General features: G+C 39.1%; 4 protein-coding genes and 1 pseudogene across 5 annotated transcripts; 2 read left to right on the plus strand and 3 right to left on the minus strand.

Annotated features, from left to right (window-relative positions):
* Nucleotides 1-8,420: 8,420 nt before the first annotated feature.
* LOC103418335 (B3 domain-containing transcription factor VRN1-like) lies at nucleotides 8,421-10,960 on the minus strand. 2 transcript variants are annotated; one of them, XM_070815637.1, is made up of 5 exons: nucleotides 10,670-10,960; nucleotides 10,039-10,593; nucleotides 9,655-9,889; nucleotides 9,100-9,320; nucleotides 8,421-8,961 (listed from the first exon to the last, which is right to left on the minus strand). In XM_070815637.1, exons 1-5 carry the CDS (start codon nucleotides 10,775-10,777, stop codon nucleotides 8,713-8,715), a joined length of 1,368 nt encoding a protein of 455 aa, XP_070671738.1. In that variant the 5' UTR covers nucleotides 10,778-10,960; the 3' UTR covers nucleotides 8,421-8,712. The 2 variants fall into 2 exon arrangements, with proteins under 2 accessions (XP_070671738.1, XP_017183067.1); XM_017327578.3 differs by having other exon boundaries at nucleotides 9,652-9,889.
* A 1,639-nt stretch (nucleotides 10,961-12,599) lies between these two features.
* LOC103402531 (B3 domain-containing transcription factor VRN1-like) lies at nucleotides 12,600-14,522 on the minus strand. The gene is made up of 5 exons (XM_029098155.1): nucleotides 14,052-14,522; nucleotides 13,848-13,922; nucleotides 13,249-13,597; nucleotides 12,977-13,149; nucleotides 12,600-12,869 (listed from the first exon to the last, which is right to left on the minus strand). The coding sequence occupies exons 1-5, from the start codon at nucleotides 14,520-14,522 to the stop codon at nucleotides 12,600-12,602; spliced, it is 1,338 nt and encodes a 445-aa protein (XP_028953988.1).
* Nucleotides 14,523-15,568: 1,046 nt separating this feature from the next.
* LOC114820602 (uncharacterized) lies at nucleotides 15,569-16,683 on the plus strand. The gene is made up of 4 exons (XM_070811685.1): nucleotides 15,569-15,885; nucleotides 15,934-16,112; nucleotides 16,210-16,421; nucleotides 16,492-16,683. The coding sequence occupies exons 1-4, from the start codon at nucleotides 15,569-15,571 to the stop codon at nucleotides 16,681-16,683; spliced, it is 900 nt and encodes a 299-aa protein (XP_070667786.1).
* LOC114822953 (uncharacterized) lies at nucleotides 16,595-19,948 on the plus strand (annotated as a pseudogene).
* An 829-nt stretch (nucleotides 19,949-20,777) lies between these two features.
* Nucleotides 20,778-24,581, minus strand: LOC114820603 (uncharacterized). Its single transcript, XM_029091590.2, has one exon. It carries the CDS (start codon nucleotides 24,074-24,076, stop codon nucleotides 21,206-21,208), a length of 2,871 nt encoding a protein of 956 aa, XP_028947423.1. The 5' UTR covers nucleotides 24,077-24,581; the 3' UTR covers nucleotides 20,778-21,205.
* Between the last annotated feature and the right edge of the window lie 102 nt (nucleotides 24,582-24,683).

Below are 24,683 nucleotides of genomic sequence, written 5' to 3' on the forward strand. Positions count from 1 at the left end.
CCCATGACCTCTTTGAAGCTGTTGACTAAAAACCTCTGTCTGTCTGTCCAAATTTCTTCCACTGCCTTACAAATAAAGACACCTGTATGCCGCTGCCTCTATCAGGAGTTGTACACAAGAACAACCTTCTATAAAGTAGTTGTAGCACACCCTCATGCCGGTATAACACTTCTTACGGGATTACCCTTCGTGGGATTCACCGTCAACAATCTCATTCAACTTGGCTTCGGCCTTTAATATTTACAAAAACAGAAAATTAACAAACTATAGTGTGGCATCGGCCTTAACTATAGCACCACGGGATCGCCCTTTGTGGATTTTACCAAAAAAACAACTTCTTTGAACAATGGCATCGGCCTTCACAATTTCAACAATTGAAATCAACATCTATGTAGTATTACCCTTCGTGGGATTTACCTACTCAAACCACGGGATTACCCTTCGTGGGATTTACCGTTAACAACTTCTTCAAACTTTAACGTATAACCGGACTTACTGTAGATTCATGCTAACAACTGAGTTGGTTAGACTCTGAAATGACAGGCTGTGATTAGAAATATACTGCACAACTCCTCAGTTAGCACCTGAACACTCACTCCAGTAACCTTTGCTGAATCTAATAAACAGGCATTGCTGCTTGCTTCGTTGCTTTGCCCTGGCACACTGATCTGCCAAGATTCACTGAAATGGGACTGCCAGTTCCCCTTATTCTCCATTTTATACTGCTAAGATTGGGTGAAACGATAGATACATCACCATTAGTCGAGTTGTTGACAGACTGACCAAGTAACAGGGGTTCAGAACCATTTGTTTGGTAATATATAGCCAGTACTTTCATCCTCTACACGGGCAACAACATCCTCCACTCACAAAAACCAGAAACAATGCTAACAAACTCATCTTCAAGACCCAAGATACTTGATACACAAAATAAACTGCAAACAGAACCCATCTTCAAAACCCATCGCACCAAGCCACAAATCACTACAATTCACCTTATTGAATACCCAAAGAAGACTCAAACTGACCACGACAATCAATAGTCTTGAATCCAAATATCCCAAATATTACACTAATATCCCAGAAGAGATTCAAAGATGAACAAAATAGTGAACATTTTCTTACTGAAACATTTAATCATACAGATTATGTGCACTGTGAAAACCCAGAAATCAAGAACCTGATAAGAACTTCAATCTTGACCCAAGAATGCTGAGAGAGAACCTGATAAGCTCATCCGGCGGAGCATGCTGTCCGTATCGTCGAAGGAGAAGAAGGTGTGTACGGAGGACCAGGAGCAAAACCCACTTGACTGGTACATTGTTCTTCAAATATCCCGACCCAGACTGTAGGACAACAGTTCCATCAGCAAGGCTCACAGCCTTGTCCATCTCTTTCACCACTGCATACTTTCTCGCCTTCTCACTTACTAGAAGCCCGTAATCATCATGTCCCTCACTCTTGGACAGTTTCCATACCCCTTGGTACTTATCTTTCGAAGAAACAATCCATCGGCCTTCAAACGACTCAGAAAATGGCTCGTAAAAGATCGAATCGACTTCGTATTCTGAAGAAGTGTGGATCTGGGAAGCAGAGCTTTCAAATCAGCTGTTCCAGTGTGTAGGCAAAATCGAAGGCGCGCTTAGGGTTAAGGCGCGACGGTCCTCATGGCAGAAACATCAGCCCATATGGGATTGGAATCGGTGAAGCCGCCATTTCTCCGAAGTCAAACAAGCCGAGAACTTTGCCTCGGTTCTCCAACTTTCGATCTCTCGCTTTCAATCGGGCACAAGGAGACTCATGAATTTGATCGGAAAGAAATCAACCCAAAAACAAATCAACCTAAAAGAATGATCACGGAAGCACCCAGAAGCTTATCCTAACACCTAATGAAAATTTGGAAAAGAAACTAAGCTGGAAACATATGTAAAATAATGAGAAGTAGAACCACCAGAATCCATGGCGTGAGCCTGGTGGCTCTGATACCATGTTAACTACATTGTAAAAGATGAAGGATTGATACAGAGGAAGAGGAAGAAGATAGAGAGAAACAAGAGAGATTCTAGAGTGAGAGAGTTTAGAGAGAGAAATAGGATTTATATTAACTGAGCAAATGAAGATTACACATACTGTTTATAAAGAAATCCTAACTACTCTAACCAAATACTAACTACCTAACTATATTACTAACTATATTACATTTTTACCCTTAATAAAAAGTAGTCAAAGTGATGGAAAAATAAATTCAATACTGTTTTTTTTTTCAAAAAAGTGCCTAAATTATTTTCCTCATACCGTTGAGGTCTTTCAAAAAACATTGCCTATTTAGTACGTAACCAAATTTTCTAATATATGATTACTTTTGACTGCAAATTTTGAGCGAGGTTCAATCTTTGTTGGCCTAAAGTTGATGTTGCATTTTTTTGCTGCTTTATTACTTGTTCTGATTTTCTTGAGTGGTTGAGGAGAGGGTAATGGTGATTTCTCCCTTGTTTTTCTCGTGCACCGTTGAAAGTCATCGGAGATTTCAACAGAGTCCTCATTTTCATCTTCATAATCAGGTTCGTCCAGAGATGTGGAGCTTTTATATGCTCTTGATCTTTCAGAGATTGTGAATGGTTCCTGGCCTCTCTGAGCGGTTCGCAGGCCCCCACTACATTCCTTTGCAGCAGAAGAAATGGAGCAAATTGCAGCTTCTTTACTGCGGTAAAAGGCGACTTCAAATGTAATTTTAAAGCCCTTAATCAACATAAATACACACACATCGCCGATTTTCAGATTATTGTCTTCTACAAATGCCAGCCAATCAAGCAGGAATCGCGCTCTTTTGTTTTCATATTTGAATTTAACATTCCAAGTTCTTCCATCCGGAACTCGAAGGATGACACTACCAGTTGGATGCTGCGTAAGATACCTCTTGGCAAACTCCGAAGGCAAAATCTTCAAAAAGAAAAACAAAATCCAAGTTAGGCAACAAGAAAACATTTCGAAGAGAATTATGGTTATCATATCAGAAGATTTTACTATAGAACGCTTACCAATTGGTTGAATATGTAGGAAGGCTGCATGGCAACCTTGAAGTGAGGGTTTTCGGATTTGAAATCGATGGCTCTCTGAAGTGCAATAGCTTTCTCATTTTCAGCCCAATGGTTTCATCCATAAAGTGCTTTTGGTCTCTAATTTTTTACTTGTAGAATCAATAGAAGTACTTATTCTCTTTATCTTGTGAGGAAGAGGAGAAGGCAATGGAGATTTCTTCCTTGTTCTTGGGCACGGCGGAAAGTCCTCCAGGATCTCCACAGATTCTGTTAGTGTTTGTGTGTGTGTTTTCAGTATGTGTTTCAATGAAGGTTGTCTTCAAAGATGGAGAGAGTTTCAGAGAGAAGAAGCTGCAAAGATGTCTCTTCGAATTTCATTAACATTTCACACAATACAATCTAACCGTTATATGAAGAAGGAAGGGAGATCCTTCACTCTTCAACATACAATACAATCTTAGCCATTCATTGGTATCATCCTATGAGATGATGCCACTTGGCTTATTCTATTACTTAGGCTAGATACAAGATTAAAGTGCCATGTGGACTATGATCCAATGGCTCACATTTAAACAGAAACAAAACATAGAGACATGATTCTTGTTGCCAAGCTTCAGCTAAAGGGTTATACACCAACAGATTCATCATCATCTTCATCAGTTTCTTCCATCCCCGGCAATGGTAATGGATACTCAATCCCCGTGGCACTTCTATCAAATATGCAAGCATGGAATTTGGAATTCCCTTCATATCGAAAAATGAGACGGTCACCATAGCCAAGAGAATAAAACTCAGAAAACTTTGGCCAACCCTTGTCAAACCAAACCTCCCCACCACGCCTTGTCACTTCGATTTCCCATTCTGCACCACTTGGAAGCTTGAAATGTACTGGATTTGATAGATTTTCTCCATAGTTGTTCACAAATTTCTTCGGAATCCTCTGTACAACAACAAACGCTATAAAAAAAAAAAAACTCAATTAGCTTGCTAGCTCATCAGCAATCTTCTGTCAAAAAAATATTTGATACAGATGTGAGTAATTACAAGTTTTCTGCATCTAGATGTTTCAACTGGGATGATCTTGAAAAAATGGGGAGTGGTAGGAGAAAAGCTCGGCCGTTGACGATGATCCATTTCCGGAATAAGAGAAGCCATTGCAGCGCTTAAGATTTTATTTCAGCGCTTGTAGACTTGTAGGAGTAAAGCTGTAGTTTTTTTAAGAAACTTTAACGAAAAGCTCATGTTACTGTTTACTTTAACGAAAAACCACATTTTTACACTAAAAAATCAATCTCGGTACTATTCACTTTACCCTTTATTTTGTCCTTATCATTAAAACTCAAAGTTTTCAATACATTTTCATTAGTTTTCCTTTTTTTTAAAGGATGCGGCTAATTAAATTACTGGAGCAGGTAATTGTTGTAATAATTGTTCTTCTTTTTTGGAAAATAGGAGTTGTTATGATGAAGGCTGCGCTGCGAATTTCTGCCGCATTTAAGCTTTCATTATTTGAGATGCTTCTTCAACTTCCGACACAACAAAACTTCTTCAACTTCCCAACCCAAAGCTAAATATCATTGTTATCTGCGAATTTCTGGCAGCAAAAGAGGTTGCTGTAAAATTTGACAGTAGTTTCAAATATTTTTTTATTAATTATTAAATGTATTTTATTAAATTTTAATTAGTTCAATCATTTATTATAATTAATGTAGAGTTGACCGATGCAATTATTCTACCTTTTATTTCTTTTCAATCAAGGAAGGTGAACAGATTACTGATTAAATTTTAAATATCCTTTCCACATTCTATTTAGCCACTTATTCTTTGGATTCTAATGGGGGTGAGAATCTCTCGAGTCTTAGCTTTACATTATGTGTTGGCAGATTTGGAAAATGAGGAACAACGTGGTTTTCAATAAAGTTAAGGTCCACCCTCATTGAGTGGCGACTTTGGCCTTTAACATGGCGAATGATTATAACAATGCTAATAAAAAAGATGTCGTTTCTCGGAAGAAGCAGGATCGATTAATCAGATGGCTTCCTCCGGATGATAATTTTGTCAAACTAAATTTTGATGGTTCAGTCAAGAATAATGTAGCGGCTGGGGGTTTCGTCATTCCAAATGACAATGGTGATCCAGTGTTAGCTGGGGCAAGACACTTAGGGGGAGGTTTCAATCAATGTTGCGGAATGCTTGGCTCTAAGGGATGCACTTTGGATGGCGAGATGCAGAGGGCTCTAGAGGATCATGGTGGAGGGGGATTCAAAGCTTATCATTGAGGCGGTTCAGGGAACTAGTGGTGTCCCCTGGAGAGTGAGGAGTATCATTAAAGACATCAAATTTATAGCGGGAACCTTCGAGCTTATATCATGGAATCATGTGTATTGCGAAGCAAACTTTGTGGCTGATGGCATTACGGATACGGGCTTCCAGTATGGAAATCTCCATAGGCCCTTACCGCTTGCTACAAATGGAGCCTTTCGTATGGGCTTAGGTTGTACTAGGGGTTTCTGTAACATCCCACATCGCCTAGGGAAGTGGATCATATAAGCCTTATATGTATATTCTTATATCTACCTAACACGAGGCCTTTTGGGAGCTCACTGGCTTCGGATTCCATCGGAACTCCGAAGTTAAGCGAGTTCGCGGTAGAGCAATCCCATGATGGGTGACCCACTAGGAAGTTCTCGTGTGAGTTTCCAAAAACAAAACCGTGAGGGCATGGTCGAGGCTCAAAGCAGACAATATCGTGCTACGGTGGAGTCGAGCCCGGGATATGGTGGGGGTCTGGGCGGGGATGTGACAATTTGGTATCGAAGTCAATCCTTGACCGGAAGTGTGCCGACGAGGACGTTGGGCCCCTAAAGGGGGTGGATTGTAATATCACACATCGCCCAGGGGAATGGATCATGTAAGCCTTATATGTATATTCTCATCTTTATCTAGCACAAGGTTTTTGGGAGCTCACTGGCTTCGGGTTCCATCAGAACTTCGAAGTTAAGCGAGTTCGCGGTAAAGCAGTCCCTTGATGGGTGACCCACTGGGAAGTTCTTGTGTGAATTCCCAGAAACAAAACCGTGAGGGCGTGGTCAGGGCCCAAAGCGAACAATATCATGCTACAGTGGAGTCGAGCCCGGGATATGATGGGGGCCTAGGAAGGGATGTGACAGTTTCTCCGTGTGATGGATCCCCTCCTGAGCATAAGGATTGGAGCCTGCTGAGCAGCCCATCTAGGCCTTTGAAATTTGATCCAACGGCTGTAATTATTATAACTTTTAGAAGGGCCTCCTGTTTGTAGCTGTTGGATCAAATTTCAAAAGCTCAGATGGGTTGCTCAGCAGGCTCCAGTCCCTATGCTCAGGAGGGGATCCAGTTCCGCTCCTTTCCATCTAAAAAAAAAAGAACTTTAAATGTCCTTTATTAAATTTTAATTAGTTTAATAATTTATTTTATAAAATAATAAAATAATAATTTAATTTGACATATTGGTTGGTGAACAAAACTTTAAAAGATGTCAAAGTGCCACATAAGCTGTCAAAGTGAGACTCTTTATGAATTCTCCATCATCTCGTATTTTTTGCACAATATTGTATAACGTGAACACTTCTCTGGTTTTGAACATATTGGTAATTGCACTCCGTTATAACTTTAGTTGGTATTTGTGCAAACTTCTTCTTTTTTTTGGAATAATTTCTTGTCTGTTTATTTTTTATATATATAGAAAAATGTTAAGGAAACTTTCTCAAAAGTGAGATTTTTCATGGATTTTCTATCACTCATTTTTTTAACACGATGTTTTATAATGCTGACACGAGAGTTGACGTTAAACTATAAGATGACATTAAAAGCATCTCATCAGCATTCCTCTCAAAACTATATTCTACAGTAAACCACCATACAATCCATTGCCGTAGTTGTAAAATTGGAAGAGGCAACTCAGCAGAACTCAATGAAACCAACTCAGGCTTCTACATTAAAGAGAGGTGATTGAGGATCAGAATGTGAAGAGAGATGAATATGGTTGTATGAAAGCATCTCTAAAAGAGATGTCAAAATATTCAAATCAGCAATAACAATAATAAAAGACAGTTGCAATGCTTTCCAATCAAGAAGTCAAATCTGATGTGATTGTAAGCAGTTAAAACACTGCATGCATAGAATCACATACATATATAAATATGCATACGTAAAATAAGTATGCTTACCTAAAGGAGAACTCGCCATTGCAGAAGAAGGATGAAAATGAGATCTTCTACACTCCACAGCCCAAAGTTCCAGCTTAGAATAGGGTTACGCTCATAATGGATAATTATGTGAGTGCAGGAACCTCCTAATATATAGCTAACCATCTTTGATATTAGGCCTATCAACTGATACTCGAATATTCTATATTGATTAGGGTTTCGATATGGTCATATTCCATGATGAACTCTTGTTAAAGCATGATAAGGTTACTTGAATATAGTTGCATGTTATTAGGACTCCCAATCTCTGCCAAGTAAGCACGTAATCTTCTCAACATGATAACTCAAAACTGAATTACAAGTTTGTCGAAAACAAGAAGTCATTCTCCTTGACACTCACAAACTTACAGTGGCATGACATGGAATGACAGCTCTCCCTTGCTGTCAAATTTGACCACGGCATCAAATGTTTTTTTATTAATTTTTTTTTATAGATCTGCAACTCTCCTCTCTCTCACCCAAACCTAAGAAGTGCCTGGACATATCAGCTCCCAGAGCCGCTCATACTCCGCCATCTTGTGCCACTGCTTGCTCACACACGATGCCATCCCCAACGTCCGCGTGTCCACGTGCTTGAACACCTCGAAGATCAGATTGTCGTCCAGATTCGAAAACCCTGCCCTTTTCAGCTTATCCTGGTCAACGCAGTCAATCACCATCTTCTCCTCCTCTTCCTCCACCTTAATCCTCTTCATCTTCACATCCGTTGAACTCGCCGCCGCCATCGAATCGTCCCCCAATGATGCTCTCTTCATCGAACGATTACAACCCACCAGTCCGAATCTTCCTATCGATCGCTTACAATCGGAGATTTTAAAGTAATTTTGGGAAGATTTGGTGGGTAATTGGAAAACCCATAGCCCAAATTGTATGACCTGTGGGGGTGTGTGGAAAGAAGGGGGTGGGAAATGCCAGTCCGAATCTCCCAATTCTTTGTACTCTGCTTTTTCTTATCTTTTACCTGCCTAATCTCTTTTTAATAAAATAAAAAGAAAAGAAAATAGTGTAATAAAATAATATTTAATTTGACATATCGATTAGAAAATAAAATTTGGAAAGATGTCAAAATACCATATAGGCTGTCAAATTTAAATTTTATGTTTAAAATTTGACATTGACATCTTCTTTGGAGATGCTCTGAAAGCAAAATGTGCTTCTTTCGTTCGATGAAACTCTTTGCAAACTTCAATACAGTCAATAAATATAGTGTTGAAATATAAAAGGGACCATGCAAGGCCTTATAACTAGTTTACGATGAGACCTCAACTTTTTTATAGTAGTGATATTATGCTACCAATATATCAAAATACAAAGTACAAATTGTATTTAGGAACCTTTGAAACTGCAGCCAAAAAGAGGTCTATTTCACAGCAAAACATGGTAACTGAGCTCTGCGTCCCTCTTTAAATGACAGTACACACTTTGAGTAATCAACTTCTGAAAATATGAACTTTCAGCACAATGTCATTTATCTCGACCAGCTCAAATGTGCATACATCTCCTTCTCTCAAACGATTTTCCTCTGCAAATACACGCCACCCACCAGAAATGTGCGAATGTCTGCTTCCCTCGTTGTTGTAACCAATTATATTAACAGGCCACAATTGCTCTCCGACCCGAAGAGCTGCAATTTGCTTCTTTTGTAATTTTAATCTCTTGGCAAACTCGGCTGGTACATGCTGCATACGATGAATGATATATACCTAATTTAGAGCAACTACATATACATAATATATGCACAACTAATAAGGTTCATGGAGTATTTGTGTTTGAAGGCTTGAAACAAAGTTGTATAAATATGTGGTCAATGACTCTACCATTAGCTTGGATGGTGGCCGCACAGTGGCTCTAAAGAAAGGATTTTTTGTGATGAACTTGTTAGCAGCTTCAAGAACCCTTGAAGCCTTCAAACATGAAGGCCTTTGGGTAACCTGATTAGAAATCTTTGACATGTTGGCAACTTCAGAAGCACTCAAAGATGAAGTGCAAGGCCTCTGACTAACATGCCGGCCATTAATCTTCCCCATTTTGCACTTGCCTACAGTAAAATCAACAAAGTATATAATCATTTCCAGAGCGACCTAGTTAAAGCATTAACTTATACAACATAAAATTCTCCATGCAGATCAATAATAAAACTAATATTGGGAAAAATGCATCAGTAACATGTGAAGTTCTCTTAGTGAAAAGGATGTCACGTTGTTGATGACATATCAACGGTCCGTACTGATGTCAGTTGATCAATAGGTCCTAAAATGGAACAAAACATTTATGTGGAAGCTATGCATTTGTAACGCGGCACAAATTCGAATATTAACAACTGATTCATTGTAAACTTGGAGAAAAAGAGAAATTTGTTGCTTCTGTACCACGGTAAAAGACAACTTCAAACGAGAGCGGAATGTCCTTAATCAAGATAAAGACACACACATCACCGACTCTCAAATCATTATCTCCTACAAACGCCAGCCAACCACACAAGAACCGAGATATTTGGTTTGCATATGTGAATTTAACACGCCAAGTTCCTCCATCCGGAACACAAAGGATGGCACTACCAGTTGGCTGCTGCATAAGATGCCTCTTGGCAAACTCCGAAGGCAAAATCTTCAAAAAGAAAAACAAAGAAGGCAAAAATTTGTTTTACTTTTTCATATATATTTTACATCGTATTGAACACTGCATGGCAACAAGTAAAGATAATAAATAAATAAATATTTGAACAGAGAATGTTTGATTGTCTATAGAAAGCTTACCAAATTATGGAATATGTAGGAGGGCTGCATCACAACCTTGAAGTGAGGCTTTTCAGATTTGAAATCAATGCATCTCTGAAGAGCTATAGATTTTTCATTTTTGGTCAATGGATGCCTCCTTGAAGAGCTTTTGTTTCCGAATTTTTTACTTGAAGAAGTGCTTATTCTCTTTTTCATGCGAGGCAGAGGACATGGCAACGGAGATTTCTGTCTTGTTCTTGGGCAGGGTGGAAAATCCTCCAAAACCTTGAAGGATTCATCATCATCTTCATCACTTTCTTCCACCTCCGGAAATGGTAACGGATACTCAATCTCCGTGGCACTTCTATCAAATATGCAAACATGAAATTTGGAATTCCCTTCGTAGCGGAAAACTAGAGAGTCTCCATAATCAAGAGAGTAAAACTCAGAGAATTCCGGCCAACCCTTGTCAAACCAAATGTCACCATTACAAGTTCTTACTTGGATTTCCCATTCTACACCACTTGGAAGCTTAAGAAGTATTGGATTTGATATATTTTCTCCATATTTATTCACAAATTTCTCCGGAATCCTCTGTACAACAGTAAAATAATTACTCAATTAAGTAGCTGTCTAGCTCAAAGAAGTAAAGAGAAAAAGTTGAACTTACAAGTTTTGTGTATCTAGAAGCTTCATTCGGAATGATCTTGAAAAAATGTGGAGTGGTAGCCGAAAATGTTGGCCGTGCACGATCAGTTTCCGGAAGAAGAGAAGCCATTGCAGGTAGTTCTACTTAAAAATTAGGGGAGCTTTTCAGATGTATTTCATAGCTTGTTGCAATGCTGCATTGTTATATAATTGTGTTTTGTTTTTGGAAAACAGCAAATGCCTTGGTCAAGAAGGCTCTGCCAACCAGAAGGCAGAAGCTAAAGAACCTCTCTTTCTCACACGCCAAAGCTTCTTCAACTTCCCAAACCAAAACTAGATATCATCATTAATGTTTTTTTTATTATAGAAAATTTTGACGATACAAGGGGAATTTTATTAATGTATTTTTCTAATTAAAGCATTTGTAGATTTTTGGTTCACATGTCCAAATCACCTTAATCAATTTTCTCTCATTTTATCTTCAATTATGATCACTCATTCTTTCTATAAAGAAATTCAAACAAGATGTTGACATGGCTTAAACGTGATCGTTCAAATGAGAGGGGACTAGAGGGAGGGGAATTTGAAAGGGGAAGAATCCTATTCCGTAAACGAAAGGGGAGTGCTACCAACTTTTGCACTTGTATTTGAAATCTTTTACTTATTCAAATGACATTTGGTATTTTTTTTTTAATACATTTGATATTATCTACACTAAAGAGTAGGAGTTGAGTTGAACCTCACAATAAGTGACCATTATAATTTGGTTTCTCTTTGACAATCAAACCTAAAACATCTCACTTACAAGTGAAGAAAAATATCACTAGACTGTAATCCTAAGAGACAATTGATACGTGTCATTTTATTACACAAAAACAAGATTTTTTTTTTTGCTAATACACAAAAACGATATTGCGGATAAGAATTAATAATGAAAAATAGAAAATATAATTTCACATGCATTAAAGTTCTTGTTTTTTTATATAATAAATGACACATGTCATTTGAAGAAGAAAAAATGTCTAAACGCAAAAGTTAGTGAAAAGGTTGTTAAAATTTCTCTGAAAAGAAAATTATAGATTTGAATTTTGAAGCGAAAACACAACAAAAATGCTTACCAAAGAAAGGTATTGAGAAAAAGATAATAGAGAGACCAAAATTTTAAACTAAATTTGCAAACCAAAGATATGTTACTAATAGAAAATAATAAAGCTTGTTAATCGACATTTAGTAATAATTCAATCATCAACATCCACATCATTTGATTTACAAAATTTGGTTTAAAAATTTAATCTCTCTACCATTATCCTTAAGAAAATATTATCCCCGTGAACTAAGCACGAGTGATCATTACCACACGATCTTAAGGACATAAATACAAAGAATTTGGAGAAAAACGAAACTTTAAACGATGACCAAACAAGTTCGAGTATGAACTTCTGTAAGTTTTTGGGCATGCACACACCTAATGTTGCAGAGAATTCAACAAACAACAAGGTTATTGCCGCTGCCGGGCACATAGCTGAGTGGTTCTGCATATTTAACTAGCATGTCATCAGCATAGAAATCAAACTCTCGCAGCAGCGGATCAGAGCAGCCCCCAGTTCTGTTTTTGCTTTCGAAAGCATGGTATAGTTCTGTCACAAAAATACTAGCTCCGAACATGAAAATATTAACCACATCAATCCTTGAAACGATGAATCATCCGAAACACCATAAATTTAGTAGAAAAATAATCCGAAACTGAATAACAATAAATCGACAACATCGATCAATCCATCAGATCATGTTCAAATTGTTCGGTTCTAAGGTGACTGCAAATGAAGTTAGACTATCTCATCATTTCAATATCTTCTTCACAACCCAAGACACTCAAATAGTCACTAATGACAACTATGATGATCAGAACATTAAGTCGTGCTCCTCCGCTAGCGTTGTTGAAGGCATCCGCATCATTGATCTTTATCTCGGAATATGTAAACTTTGAGTGCACATTTAGAGGTATTCGGTATCACCTCAAGTACACACACATCCCCTTCTTCAAGTCTATTGTCTCTTGCAAACGCTTTCCAACCATGATCCTGGAATCTTGCACATGTCTGACAGTTGTATACCTGGATAATGCACTTAACAGACCAAGATCTCATATCTGAAATCTTTAGAGTCACCTTGCGTTCGCCGCTTTCACAAATATGTTCCTGGGCAAAGTATATAGGTAATTTCTGCAAAACAGGAATAAAATAAAACAAGTTAAACACATATGGACGAAGCCAAAATGGGGTTGATGTTAGTCACATATACAAACTGGGGTTGCTGCAAAAAAGCTTACCAAGTGAGTTGAAATGTATGATGGTCGCATTCTGATCACAACAAATGGATTGCGAGATTTGAAACTTCTAGCTTTCGCAAAGGCTCTTTCAGTTTTATCTTCCAATTCACTCTGAGCAGTTCTCGAAAGGACCTTTGGTGATCTGTGTGCAGCAGACATGCCTCCATCACCACCTGTTTAATTCCAATTATTCAACTCCAAGAGAGGTTTAAGAAGAAAAGGAAAAATCTCAAAAGTATTCTAAATGTGCACTCAAACCACAGTGAAGATACCGTGAGTCCTCCTTTCCTTGTCATGCTTCATTCTTTGACATTCAATTTCCCCACTTGAATTGGAATCGGTTTCATCTTCATCGCTTAAATTGAAGTAGTCCATCTCTAAAGTATTCCTTCGAAAAATGCGAACCTGGAAATGGGAATAGACCCCTTTGTAGGTGAACAACAATAAGCACCCCAGCTCGAGGAAGTAAAATCGAGCAAACTTCAGCCAGCCCCTTCGTAACCAAATCTCACAATCACGCCTTGACAGTTCTACTGGCCATACTAATCCATTTGGAACTTCAAGGAACATTTTGTCTCCGATAAAATCTTCATATTTCATTGAACCTATCGGTGGAATTTTCTGTAGTCGATAGCACATTTCATGAAGAAATAAAAACAAGAAAATATTACTGGAACATTCAGCTGCTTGTTTTATGTAATTTATAATGAAGATTATGATAAACTTTATAGGCCCAACATGGTCCACCACCAGTATCACCGATATTGTCCCAACTTAAAAGAACAAGTCGATGCAAGAATCATCATATAACATACCAGTAATTAGTAAAGTTTGATTAGCACAGGGGTATGACGATTTACGATATACATACCAGTTCGAAAACAAGATCAAAATATACATAGGAGCAGGTAAATGCAGGATATGTGCAAGGCAAGTCAACGGTTTTCTAGAGAAGATGAGAAATATTACCACAAGATTTCAACTTTCATGCTAAGAATATCAACTGAAGTTCACAACTTCAAGCAGAGAGAATATAGGTAGAGATAGAATAAAAGGAAGCAAAGTTATAACTTACGATCCTCCCATCTCGAAGTGTATCATCCAGGACAACCTTGAAGAAGCTTGGAGGAGCATTCAGCGGAAACGCAGGGCCTTTACCATTTCTCTTGCTACACGACCCCATTAGAGGTGACTCGGATGAACCAACATTATCTGTCTCACCACTTAAGTTGTCTTCAACATTAAAAAATGAACCGAAGTCTTTCTCTAAACAACTCCTCGAGAAAATCCGCACGTGGAAGTGAGAATGATCTCCTTCAAAGCTGAATATCAGTAAGTTCCCATGGTCTAGTGAGTAAAACTCTGCGAATTTTGACCAGCCCTTGTTTAACCAAACCTTGCCGTCACGGCTAGTCAATCCTATCGGCCATTTTTCTCCATTCGGAACCTTGAGAACTACGTTGTCTCCTAGATAATCTCCATACACAACCACAGCACTCTCTGGAAGTCTCTGCAATGGATAACTTGCTCTGAGTAATATGACCATGTATCTATAGTTATCTACAATATCAAGACTACATGTGACATAAATTAACGAAGGGACATTATGATTTGGACTGCTCATCGGCATCGGATTGATTTTCTAACAATGGTTCATTTGGGATGCCAAAAATGAAGGCCATATTTTAGCATGTTAAAAGCCGAAATGAGTGCTTTTGGCTTTAATTATAAGTTCCAAAAGGAAGCAGATCAAAGTTTTAGTGTGAAAACAACAACTTATGTTTTTAAGAGAAGTAATCAGTAAAAGAGTTGTGCCTTTTTAATCTGAAAAGGAAAGCAAATTAACCAAAAAGGGTAAGAATTTCTCAAGAAACTACATGTACAGCAGCTAAAATTTCATATGAAGGGAAACGAATGAAGAATAAAAGGCCAAAAAACAGAGCATTTTATAAAGGTCCCAACTTTCAAGTTACAAAAAATGAGAAAAATGACAAGAAGCAAAGTTTTGATCAACTTACAAGCTCTCTCTCTTGAAGATCTTTTGCCATGACAATCTTGAAGAAACTGGAAGGAGCCATTGGAGGGGAGAGAGAGAGATACTGAATGAGTGAGAGTTGAGATGAAAAATGAGCCTACTTTAAATGTCTGTGCCGCTCAGTACTACGGTCTGGTAGTATTCCTCTTCACTTGGAAGTGAGAGGTATTATGTTCGAATTTCGTGTTTTTGCATCTTTCTCATTTGATCTGAACCGTTTATCATGCCATTGTTTTGACGACTTCTGATCTCTCATAACAATTTCTCTTGTACTTTCTTGGTTACTTAAATTTTTTGAACCTGAATCTAATTTTTTTAACTCAAAAACAGTTTTTGAGTCTCAAGCTTAAAATTTTTGTTTAGTAAGACTATTTTGAAAATTTTTGACTGATTTTTTTTTTAGCATATAGATATTTTAACACGAGAATGAGGAGTTCGGTAAAGACATCGACTGAATTAGACTCATGGTCAAACTACAAAATTCATTTTTGTAATTTGGCTTCACATAAACCCCCAGCGTAAACCCACCAGGGCCACCACCAACGTAACCCCCAACCATGCGCCACTCCTTAAACCCCTCCGCCAACATTGCCGCCGTCTGCGTTGGGCCCATAACAACGCCCATAGGCCGTCATCGACGGCGCCACCAAGGCCGCCACGGCCGCCGCAGAAGCCCGAGAGCTTCAACTTCCACGACCACCCGTGGGAGGACTCCTACAGCTGGATGTCGAAGCTCAACGACAAAGTGGCAAGAGGAGAAGTACACGGAGGCCGTCATGTCCGTCACCGACCGCCTTCAGAGCAAGCTCCAGGCCGAGATGGCCTCTCGCATCGGCTCCGACCTCTCCACCCCTCCCCTCCTCTGGGGCCCCTGGTATTTCTGGGTTTCCGATGCTTGAGAGTGAGAATCAAATGCTTGCAGGTTGTACTACCGGCGCGTGGAGGAGGGGAAGCAATTTCCGGAGCTCTGCCGGAGACTCGCGAGTTTAAACGATGAGTTCATTTCGCACAAATCGCCTTCCTCCGGATTCGATTTCACATCGGGAAAGAGGATCGAGCAGAAGCTCATTGATTACAATCAGGAGTCCCAAAGATGTGGGGGTAAATTGCCAATCTTTTACTAATTTATGTTAAAAGTTGGAAATGTTTTGTTTTGTTGGGAATTTAGTTTGAGTTTAATTTTGATATGCTTACGAAGAGTTATCGAAGGTGTCGCCGGATCCTCGGTTTATAGCTTACACAATGTATGATAAGGAGGCTGACTTGTTTAGATTATCTGTTAGGAATTTGAATTCTGGTGCATTGTGTGGTAAGCCGAAAGCAGAGTGTGTTTCGAATTTGGCTTGGGCCAAACACGGGCAGGCATTGCTTTATGTTGTCACTGATGAAAACAGGAGGCCATATAGGCTAGTATTATGCGAAATTTTACTGTTTATGAATGTTATTCTGTTATACCGGAGTGAAATGTTGGTAATTGTAGCCTATTTGGTCAATCAGGATATATTGTAGCGCGATTGGATCAACTGATGATGATGTTTTGATTCTAGAAGAACCGGATGAGGAAGTTTATGTTAACATTCAACACACTAAAGATTTCCATTTTGTGACAGTGTATACCTTCTCCACCATGTCTTCCAAGTTCCAAGGTATACTTTTGAAGATGACTCTGTAATAGGAATTGGCTAAAGCATCGATTTTTGCATGTGGTCCAATATTCTCCTTGGTAGGGTGTACCCGGTTCGAAACTCTCCATTTCCCTAAATTATTGTAATAGTTTTGAACCCTCCGCATCCCCTTAATAATAATAAATTAAAAAAAGAGATATAGTAATTTGTAATTGTGACCTCATTTTAGATGTTTTTGATAAATGCAGCTAATCCATTGTCTGGGGTGAACTTAGTTTGGGAATGTAATGGTATAGCACATGGCATACTTGAGCATCACCAAGGATTTCTTTATCTGTTTACGGATGCTGCTAAAGCAGACCAGTCAGTTGATTACCATTATCTTTTTCGGAGTCCACTGCATTCTTCTTCCAAGAATATGGGAGGTCTGTGATTAACTATGTGTTACGTTTGTTTCTCATATCAATCTTTCATTTTTTTTATTTTAAAGTTTTCTGCTTTTGAATGGTTTTTGTTCTCTGCTTGTGATATGCCCTATAGCAGTTCTCTTTGTTATTAAAATGATTTTATGTTAGTAGCTTTTTTTTCTAGCATCAAGTATAAGCATTTCAGTTCGATTATCTGTTTTATCTGAGTATTTTTCTTGTTTAATGTGGATAGTTACCCCCAGGCGTTAATTTACCATCTGATTTACTGCAGAATGTATTTGGTAGTTATTTTACGGGAAGGGCAAAACTTTAAACTTTGTTCTGTCACTGTACCTTTGCCTGCTGGGAAGGTAGGTTAACAGCACCAATTTTGGGGTATGTCATATGTGTGCATCATGCATTGTTATCAACAATTTCAATGTAGAAGAATTTGAAATTTTCTCTTGACTGTTAATATTCTCATTCGTTTAACCTTGTGCTGTCTCAGGGGCCAGTGCACCTAAAAGAGCTTCACCCACAATTCCTGCCTCTTCCAAAATATGTTATGCAAATTTCACCTGGACCAAATTATGATTACCATTCACCAGTGATGCGCTTTACAATATCATCGCCTGTGGTATGTGAGTAAAAATGATCACTTCTAAAGATTGTTGCAGGATTCTTCCATAGATTTATGCATTCATAATGTGTTTCCATCAAAGAAAAGAAGTTAAAATGTCACGACTGTAATTTGAACTTCTTCCTTTTCTAAGTGGGCTGTGTAAATTAATCCTTTCGCCAAACAATTGATCTCAAAATTACCATTGTCTACCCAGCTTGGTTTAGAATTTGCGACTTTTTAGAAGTTCGAGGTTTTCACTTTTCAGATTAGGTTTATTAATAAGCACAATATGCATCCTTCTGTTTTTAAGATTACTGAATCTGTACTACTCTGGAGTCATCTATCCATTTTTGTTCCATGTCCAAAATTCAGATTATGAACCCAATCTTCTTAACTTTCCCAGATTCCCGATGCTGTGGTTGATTATGACCTGTCAAATGGAAATTGGAATATCATTGAACAGCAGAATATTTTTCGTGAAAGAACACGAATTTTGTTGGAACAACTTCCATAGAAAGCATCAACGAGGAAGCCATAAATTCAAAACCTTTGAATCTTATAACCGATTCCAACTCTGATGATGCTCAGTTGTGGAAAGATCTTTCTGAGTTTTATGCTTGTGAACAGTATAATGTATTTTCTTATGATGGAGTTTTGGTTCCATTGACTGTTGTAAACTCCCGCAAAAAACTAGAAAGAGGATCTGAACCCTGGATTGCTTCATGTCCATGGAGCTTACCGTGAGCTTCTTGACAAGCGATGGCGCAGTGAGTTGAAAAGCCTTCTTGATCATGGTTGGATCATTGCGTATGCTGATGTTAGGTCTGGTTTGTGTTGAATACCATTTCTAAGTTATTTGTGGCTTAATTTCAGGCATACTAAATAATTGACATCATCAGCACTGCAAAACTCAAATTATTTTTCCTTTGGAAAGAGCCTTGTGATTGCCTACTAACTATGTCTGGATAATATTTCCAGAGGCGGAGGAGGTGGAGGTAAGAAGTGGCACCATGACGGACGACGTACACAGAAGACTAATTCCATCAAAGACTACATCTCCTGTGCCAAATTTCTTGTTGACAGAGAGATTGTCCATGAAAACAAACTTGCTGGTTGGGGTCATAGTGCTGGAGGACTCATGGTTGCTTCAGCCATCAATCAATCCCCATATCTATTTAAGGCTGCAATTTTGAAGGTAAACATGGATCTTCTTCCGCTTTTGGTTTTTATTGTCATTTAGGTTTCTGATTAGTTCTTGTTGTATAGTTTTGATGTGGTTTGCTTTGGTTAAATAGACTTTGTTCTTTCTAATTTGGGTTTTGTTTTGCTTCTCAACTCGAAGAGAATCTCATCATATTTTCTTGACCATTGTGATTTGGCAATTGAAAGATCATTGGTAATTGAGGGAAACTAATTCATTGGGAACTTCATTTTGCAAGCATATGTTTACAAGGAGGCATTCCATTCTTTATCGTTTGTAATTAAATACACTTAGTCATGCTGAATTTCTTGTGATTAGCTTCAGAAATGAATTCATTTGCTCTGTGCTTCAGTTTCCATTTTTAGACGCAACGAACACTCTTCACTCTCCCATTTTACCGCTTACAGCTGCTGACTATGAAGAGTTTGGATACCCTGGGGACATTGATGATTTTCACGCTATACGTGACTATTCTCCTTATGACAATATTCAGAAGGATGTTCTTTTTCCAGCTGTCATGATATCCTCATCTTTCAATACACGGTAATTGTTCATATGCCCTACGTTAATTCACTTTTTAACTGCTTTGCAAGGATGTGAATATTCTCACAAGATGAACGAGGAGGATTCTCAGAAGTCAGAAAAACGGAAAGAGTTGGCAGCGTGTTCATGATCTGTTTGCTTGACATGTTTCAGGTTTGGAGATTGGGAATCTGCAAAATGGATCTCACTGGTTCGTGAACTTACAATTTAAGACCAAAATCGTCCAATACTGCTTTAATCTAACGACAGATAAGTGGAGAAAAACAGGTACCTCAAGTGCAAGGAGTTGGCACTGGAGTCTGCATTTCTTATAAAGGTGATGGAATCATAGACCCTAGATTTCGCTTTTCCTGGCCGTAGTGCATCTGTTCATCAGCAACAGAGAAGCTAGCTGCCAACCAGGATCGAATCAGGGCAAAAGTTATCGGTTTCCTATTCAAGTTTCGGATTCCCTTTCAATCACTGTATGTCTTCATACACAAATGGTCTAACCTAATTTAGTTCATTATGCTAAACCAACCTGTGGAATCAAGCCAAAAGATCATCCCCGGAGAAACCATCATGTGGTACTGGAACACTGTCACGTGGAAACCAATCCACGTGTTATAATCTGTATGGCACAAGTTGCTTTCAACTAATATGTTCATATTTTGTTATCAGTACATTTGTCATTGAAATTCAAGGTAAGATAAAGGTGGCATAATGGCATTGTCCTCTTAATATTTTACCTTATCTATTTGTAAAAGCTTTCTGTCATAATATTAATATATATAGTTTCAGTTGGCAACTAGAAACAAATTCAATGGGCTCAAATTTGTCAACCGATCGCTGTCATCACCCACGCTGGAAAAGTTTCCTTCACAAGTTAGCTTTTCCCAAATACCCACTTCCCCCACAAAAGGATTCCTAAATAATGTGGGATGTGTATGTGCCGGTTAGGTGTCATTGCTTTATTTCTTTACAATGACAGCCATAAATGATCAGATTTTAAATCTCACTTGTCAATTGTTGAAACGGTCAACATTTGATTTAAAACTAAGATCAACCGGAAGTATCATATTATAAATCTCAATTGTTAAAATAATTACCATTTAATTGATACGTCGTCAATTGATCATTTCATTTTCCATAACACCAAACTCTTTAAGAAAAGGACCCTAAAGCCTTACACAAATAAAATAAAATAAAATAAATACATTCTTTTAGTAGGTGTGGTCACAGTTGGGTTAAATTTAGTTACTAAAAAGCACCGGTGACAACCGATCCAAACCAAGCCGTCATTAGCCAGCTCCGTTTGCCGGTTTTCGAAGTCCGTAGGGCAAAACTTATCACACATCTTCATAAGAACAATGCTAAAAAGCACAAGAGTGCAAAATCAATGAATCTTTTTTTACAAGTAGTCAATTATTTATACCGTGAATTGTACAAGAGCAGAGTGTTAGTAGTGGGAACAGTTCCAATCTAATTCTGCTTTTGGATTAGAGATTTGTATGAATTTGCCTAAATCCATACACATCTCTAAACCAACTCTACAACAATACTTCCTTTCTGGCAGAAAATAGATAACAAGGGAACATAAATCTACATAAAAACCTAAAGGCGAAAGACGAGAATACAGAGGCTAACAGATTCATCTACCTGCATCGATGAGCAATCTGTGGAAGAACAAAAGAATGCAACTACACAGAAAAATCAGGAACTAGGGCCGTTCCATTCTTTCGGCATGGAAATCATCAGCTCGGATGCTCAGACAGTGATGACAAATAATTTCGCCATCAAATTGATCATTTCGTTTCTTAACTTTGATCAATATCATGGACAGATGTTACAGATTTCGTCTCAGATTCTTCAAAGACAGTTGACAGCCCACCCTCTCTGATAAAGGTTGGATTAAGAAAATTTGCTATAAAAGCCCATAACTTGTAAACATCTTCAAAGTTGGTAAGGAATCCCAGAGAAGCCGTCACAACCTCAAGGCGTACAAACTCGCTTTTTTTACCATTTCTGCCGTTCTCCATTGGCCTGCAAAGGGTAGCATCTTGAAGATTCAAAACACCATTTTTCTGTCTTGGACTATCCATGATTCGTATGTGACTGAGGATACCAACACCAAGTGCAATTCCTTCTTTTTCAGCCAGCTTCTGGACAACTTCTGGATTGATTAGCCCTCTATTCTGGTCTTTCACATTAAAAGCTACAGCTGCTCCCCTTTCGTATTTTATTTTGGGGCCATAGATGTCAACAAGATTTGTTCTTTTGTCTTCATCTGATCCACGCAATCTTAGTTGTAGCAAGGAGGTCACAAGCCAATTGGCCAAAAATCGCAGCCGGGAGGTGGTTTTATTGAGACCTAACGTATTAACATGATCAAGATGCCGGCATATTATCTCAGGTTCCCTCCTGTCCAAGTCTTGCCCATCACCATATGCTCCATCACTAGCGGACTCTTCATCCTCCAGACTAGTTGCAGAAATTTCTCCTGTCTCAAGATTATGGCTTACGTGGTCTTTTTCCGCACTAAAAGACACCCTTCTCCCCCGGCTTGGTTGCTCATTCTCTTCCAAACTAAAAAATCTACCATTTCCATATTTACTCCCCTCCCTTCTCCCTAACAACCTAAATTCACCTTCAGTTTCTCTTCTTATGGCACCACCACTAATCTCTGTGCAACTTCCAATGGTTGATCCATTTTCTAGGTTCTGATGCTGATAAGTGGAAGTTGAATTTTCATGACAAAATCCATTTGTGCCAGAATTAAACACTGACCCATTGGACAAGGGTTCGATAGTTCCACATTCTTCTTGGATCTCTCCATTATGATGATCAGAAGCCCTTTCACCATTTCGTGAAGTGGGACATGCTTCTGCAAATTGTTCTTCATTGACCTCCTTGACACAGTCCAGCTCCTGAGAAATTGATAGGACGGCGGCGTCAAATGATAGCACATGAGAGTCATCATGTAGCCCTGAGTTTGCCTTTTTATCATCAAATATGGGGCTACCATACAGCCTAGAAGCAGGTTTTGGGGAAACTTGCTTACGATTCTTCCTGCCAGAAAACCAAAATGGAGGCTGAGGAGAGGCAATCTTATGTTTGTTAATATGACCAGAATGGTCGGAACCCATTGGGCTCTGACCCAAACCAATCCAATACGAATTGTCTGATGAATAGTCTTCACTGAAGATTGGACTCTTCATAAGCTCCCCCGCTGAGACACTCTCAGCTTCTTCAAATAAGGTGCTCGTCCCATCCCTGTCTGAGCTGTTATCGTGATCCATCTCAGTCTCAAATACATCCCTCACCTGAGAAGATGTGTATGCTCCAGAGAATGCAGGCATCTGCTTTCCCTGCCGAGTTTCAGTGGTTATCTCACCATTTTCAGTTACTTCATCATCCTCAGTTCCAGCCAATTTGTCCATACCATCAACCGAATCACTAAGATATAAAGGGTATTCAGGGGTAATCTTCACCATTCCAGACCCAGTTGACCCTGACTGATTTTGAAGGCATCCGATTACTGATTTCTTAATCAGAAGGCAGCCAAATCCAGTTGGATCAAACCCAAATACCTTGTAAAACGATGTGATGATAAAATCAGGCCGGAAAAGCGACAGTCCAAGTGAATCCATGTCTTTGGGACCCAAAGACCCGGCATCAAGTAAGACATGCCAATTGTTCTGCTGAGCCAGTGCCATCCATTGGTAAGAATACTTGGCCCCAGTAACTCTAGACTGCACCGGAAACACAAAAAGACCAGCCGCGGAATCCTTCTTCCTCCTCTTCTTAATCGAAATCTCCTTTCTCAAATCAGCGGAACAGAGTTTGAGGGTTGGCCATTTAAACCAAGCACTGTGCACCTTTGCACCTTTCTCTCTAGCACTCTGAGCCATCCAATTCACAGACTGGCTCTCATAATCGAACATCGTCAACAATTTCTTGTTCGTATGAAAAGGGTACGATTCAGCCAACAATTTAAATGCAGAACCTCTACTCACAGTAAAAACAAGACCATATTCACTCTCAGGAATGTTCAAATAATCCACAATCCTAGTTTTTATATCATGTTCCACAGTGCCTTTCTCAGCACCACCATAAAGTGCATGATTATTCAAATTTGCAGTTATCTCAGACAAGCTAAATGTAGAAGAATCCCAATAGTGCAGTGTCTGAAGGTACGAAAAAAGCCCAAAACCGCAGTAATCAAGGCATACCTTTGGAGACAAATGTGCATACTCCTCCACCCTCAGCTGATCGATCTTCTCCGAAGACTGGTAATCCGGGTACATAGTGAGGAACTTTGTGAACGCTTCATGGAGCTCAGGGATGGCGTTTTCGGACTCGAAAATCCGGTCAGCAGCAAGAGCAGTGGCACAAAGAAACTCCCGCTGGGCATGGAGCCTAGCGAGCGATCTGGACCGTCCAATCCCCTCGTCCCGGTAGGCAATGGCCTCAGACTCCATGTCCTGAGATTTGAAGAGAAACCCATCTTCCGAAGCTTGCTCCAGAGCCTCCCTGAGCTTGTTTTCTTGAAGCTTCCGGAGAATTGACGAGTTTTTCTTGGCGTCGGAGTTCGAATCCGACCCATCTTTCCTTCTTCTGCTGCTGCTCTTCTTGTCCAGGAACAGAGCAACGCAGTGGGAGAAGGACTTCCACAGTGAAAAATGCATGAATCCCTAATTCCTCTTTTGGGAATTGAGATTTAGGGGAGATTAACAAAACCCAAATCTCGATAAATTGAGATTTGGGTTGAATTTTCAGAAAGGTAGGAACTTTTACAGAGATGGGAAACCCCCGATTTGAAAGGAAAGGTAGGTACTTCTTCCAGCTCAAAAATCCCACCAAACGTCAACCGTCAGTGCAGCAGCACATTTAATGGGAAAGCAAGCCCACCACCACTACCACCACCTCACTAAATGCTCTCATTTACTCAGATTCTGTAAATCCAAAACACATAGGTGTGTTGATTTGGCAACACCCAATACCCTCTCTCTCTACAACTCTCTCTCTCTCTCTCTCTCTCTCTCTCTCTCTACAATCGTCTTCCCACACCAATCCCCGGTTAACAAACAGAGAGAAAAAGGGCATTGACTTTCACAAACCCAATGCCAAATGGTGCTTTCTGCTTTGTATATGAATTTTTTCGCTTTCCAATTTTCAATCAATCCATCCATGATAAATTAACACTCAGGCTTTGGTTTTTTAATCTGTTGGTGGTGGGACCCTTTGGGGCCACATTCCTCTTGGGGTCAATGGTGAAAAGTCAAATGTCAGTAG

Source organism: Malus domestica, chromosome 02, assembly GCF_042453785.1.
Source record: "Malus domestica chromosome 02, GDT2T_hap1".
Classification (NCBI taxonomy): Eukaryota; Viridiplantae; Streptophyta; class Magnoliopsida; order Rosales; family Rosaceae; genus Malus; species Malus domestica.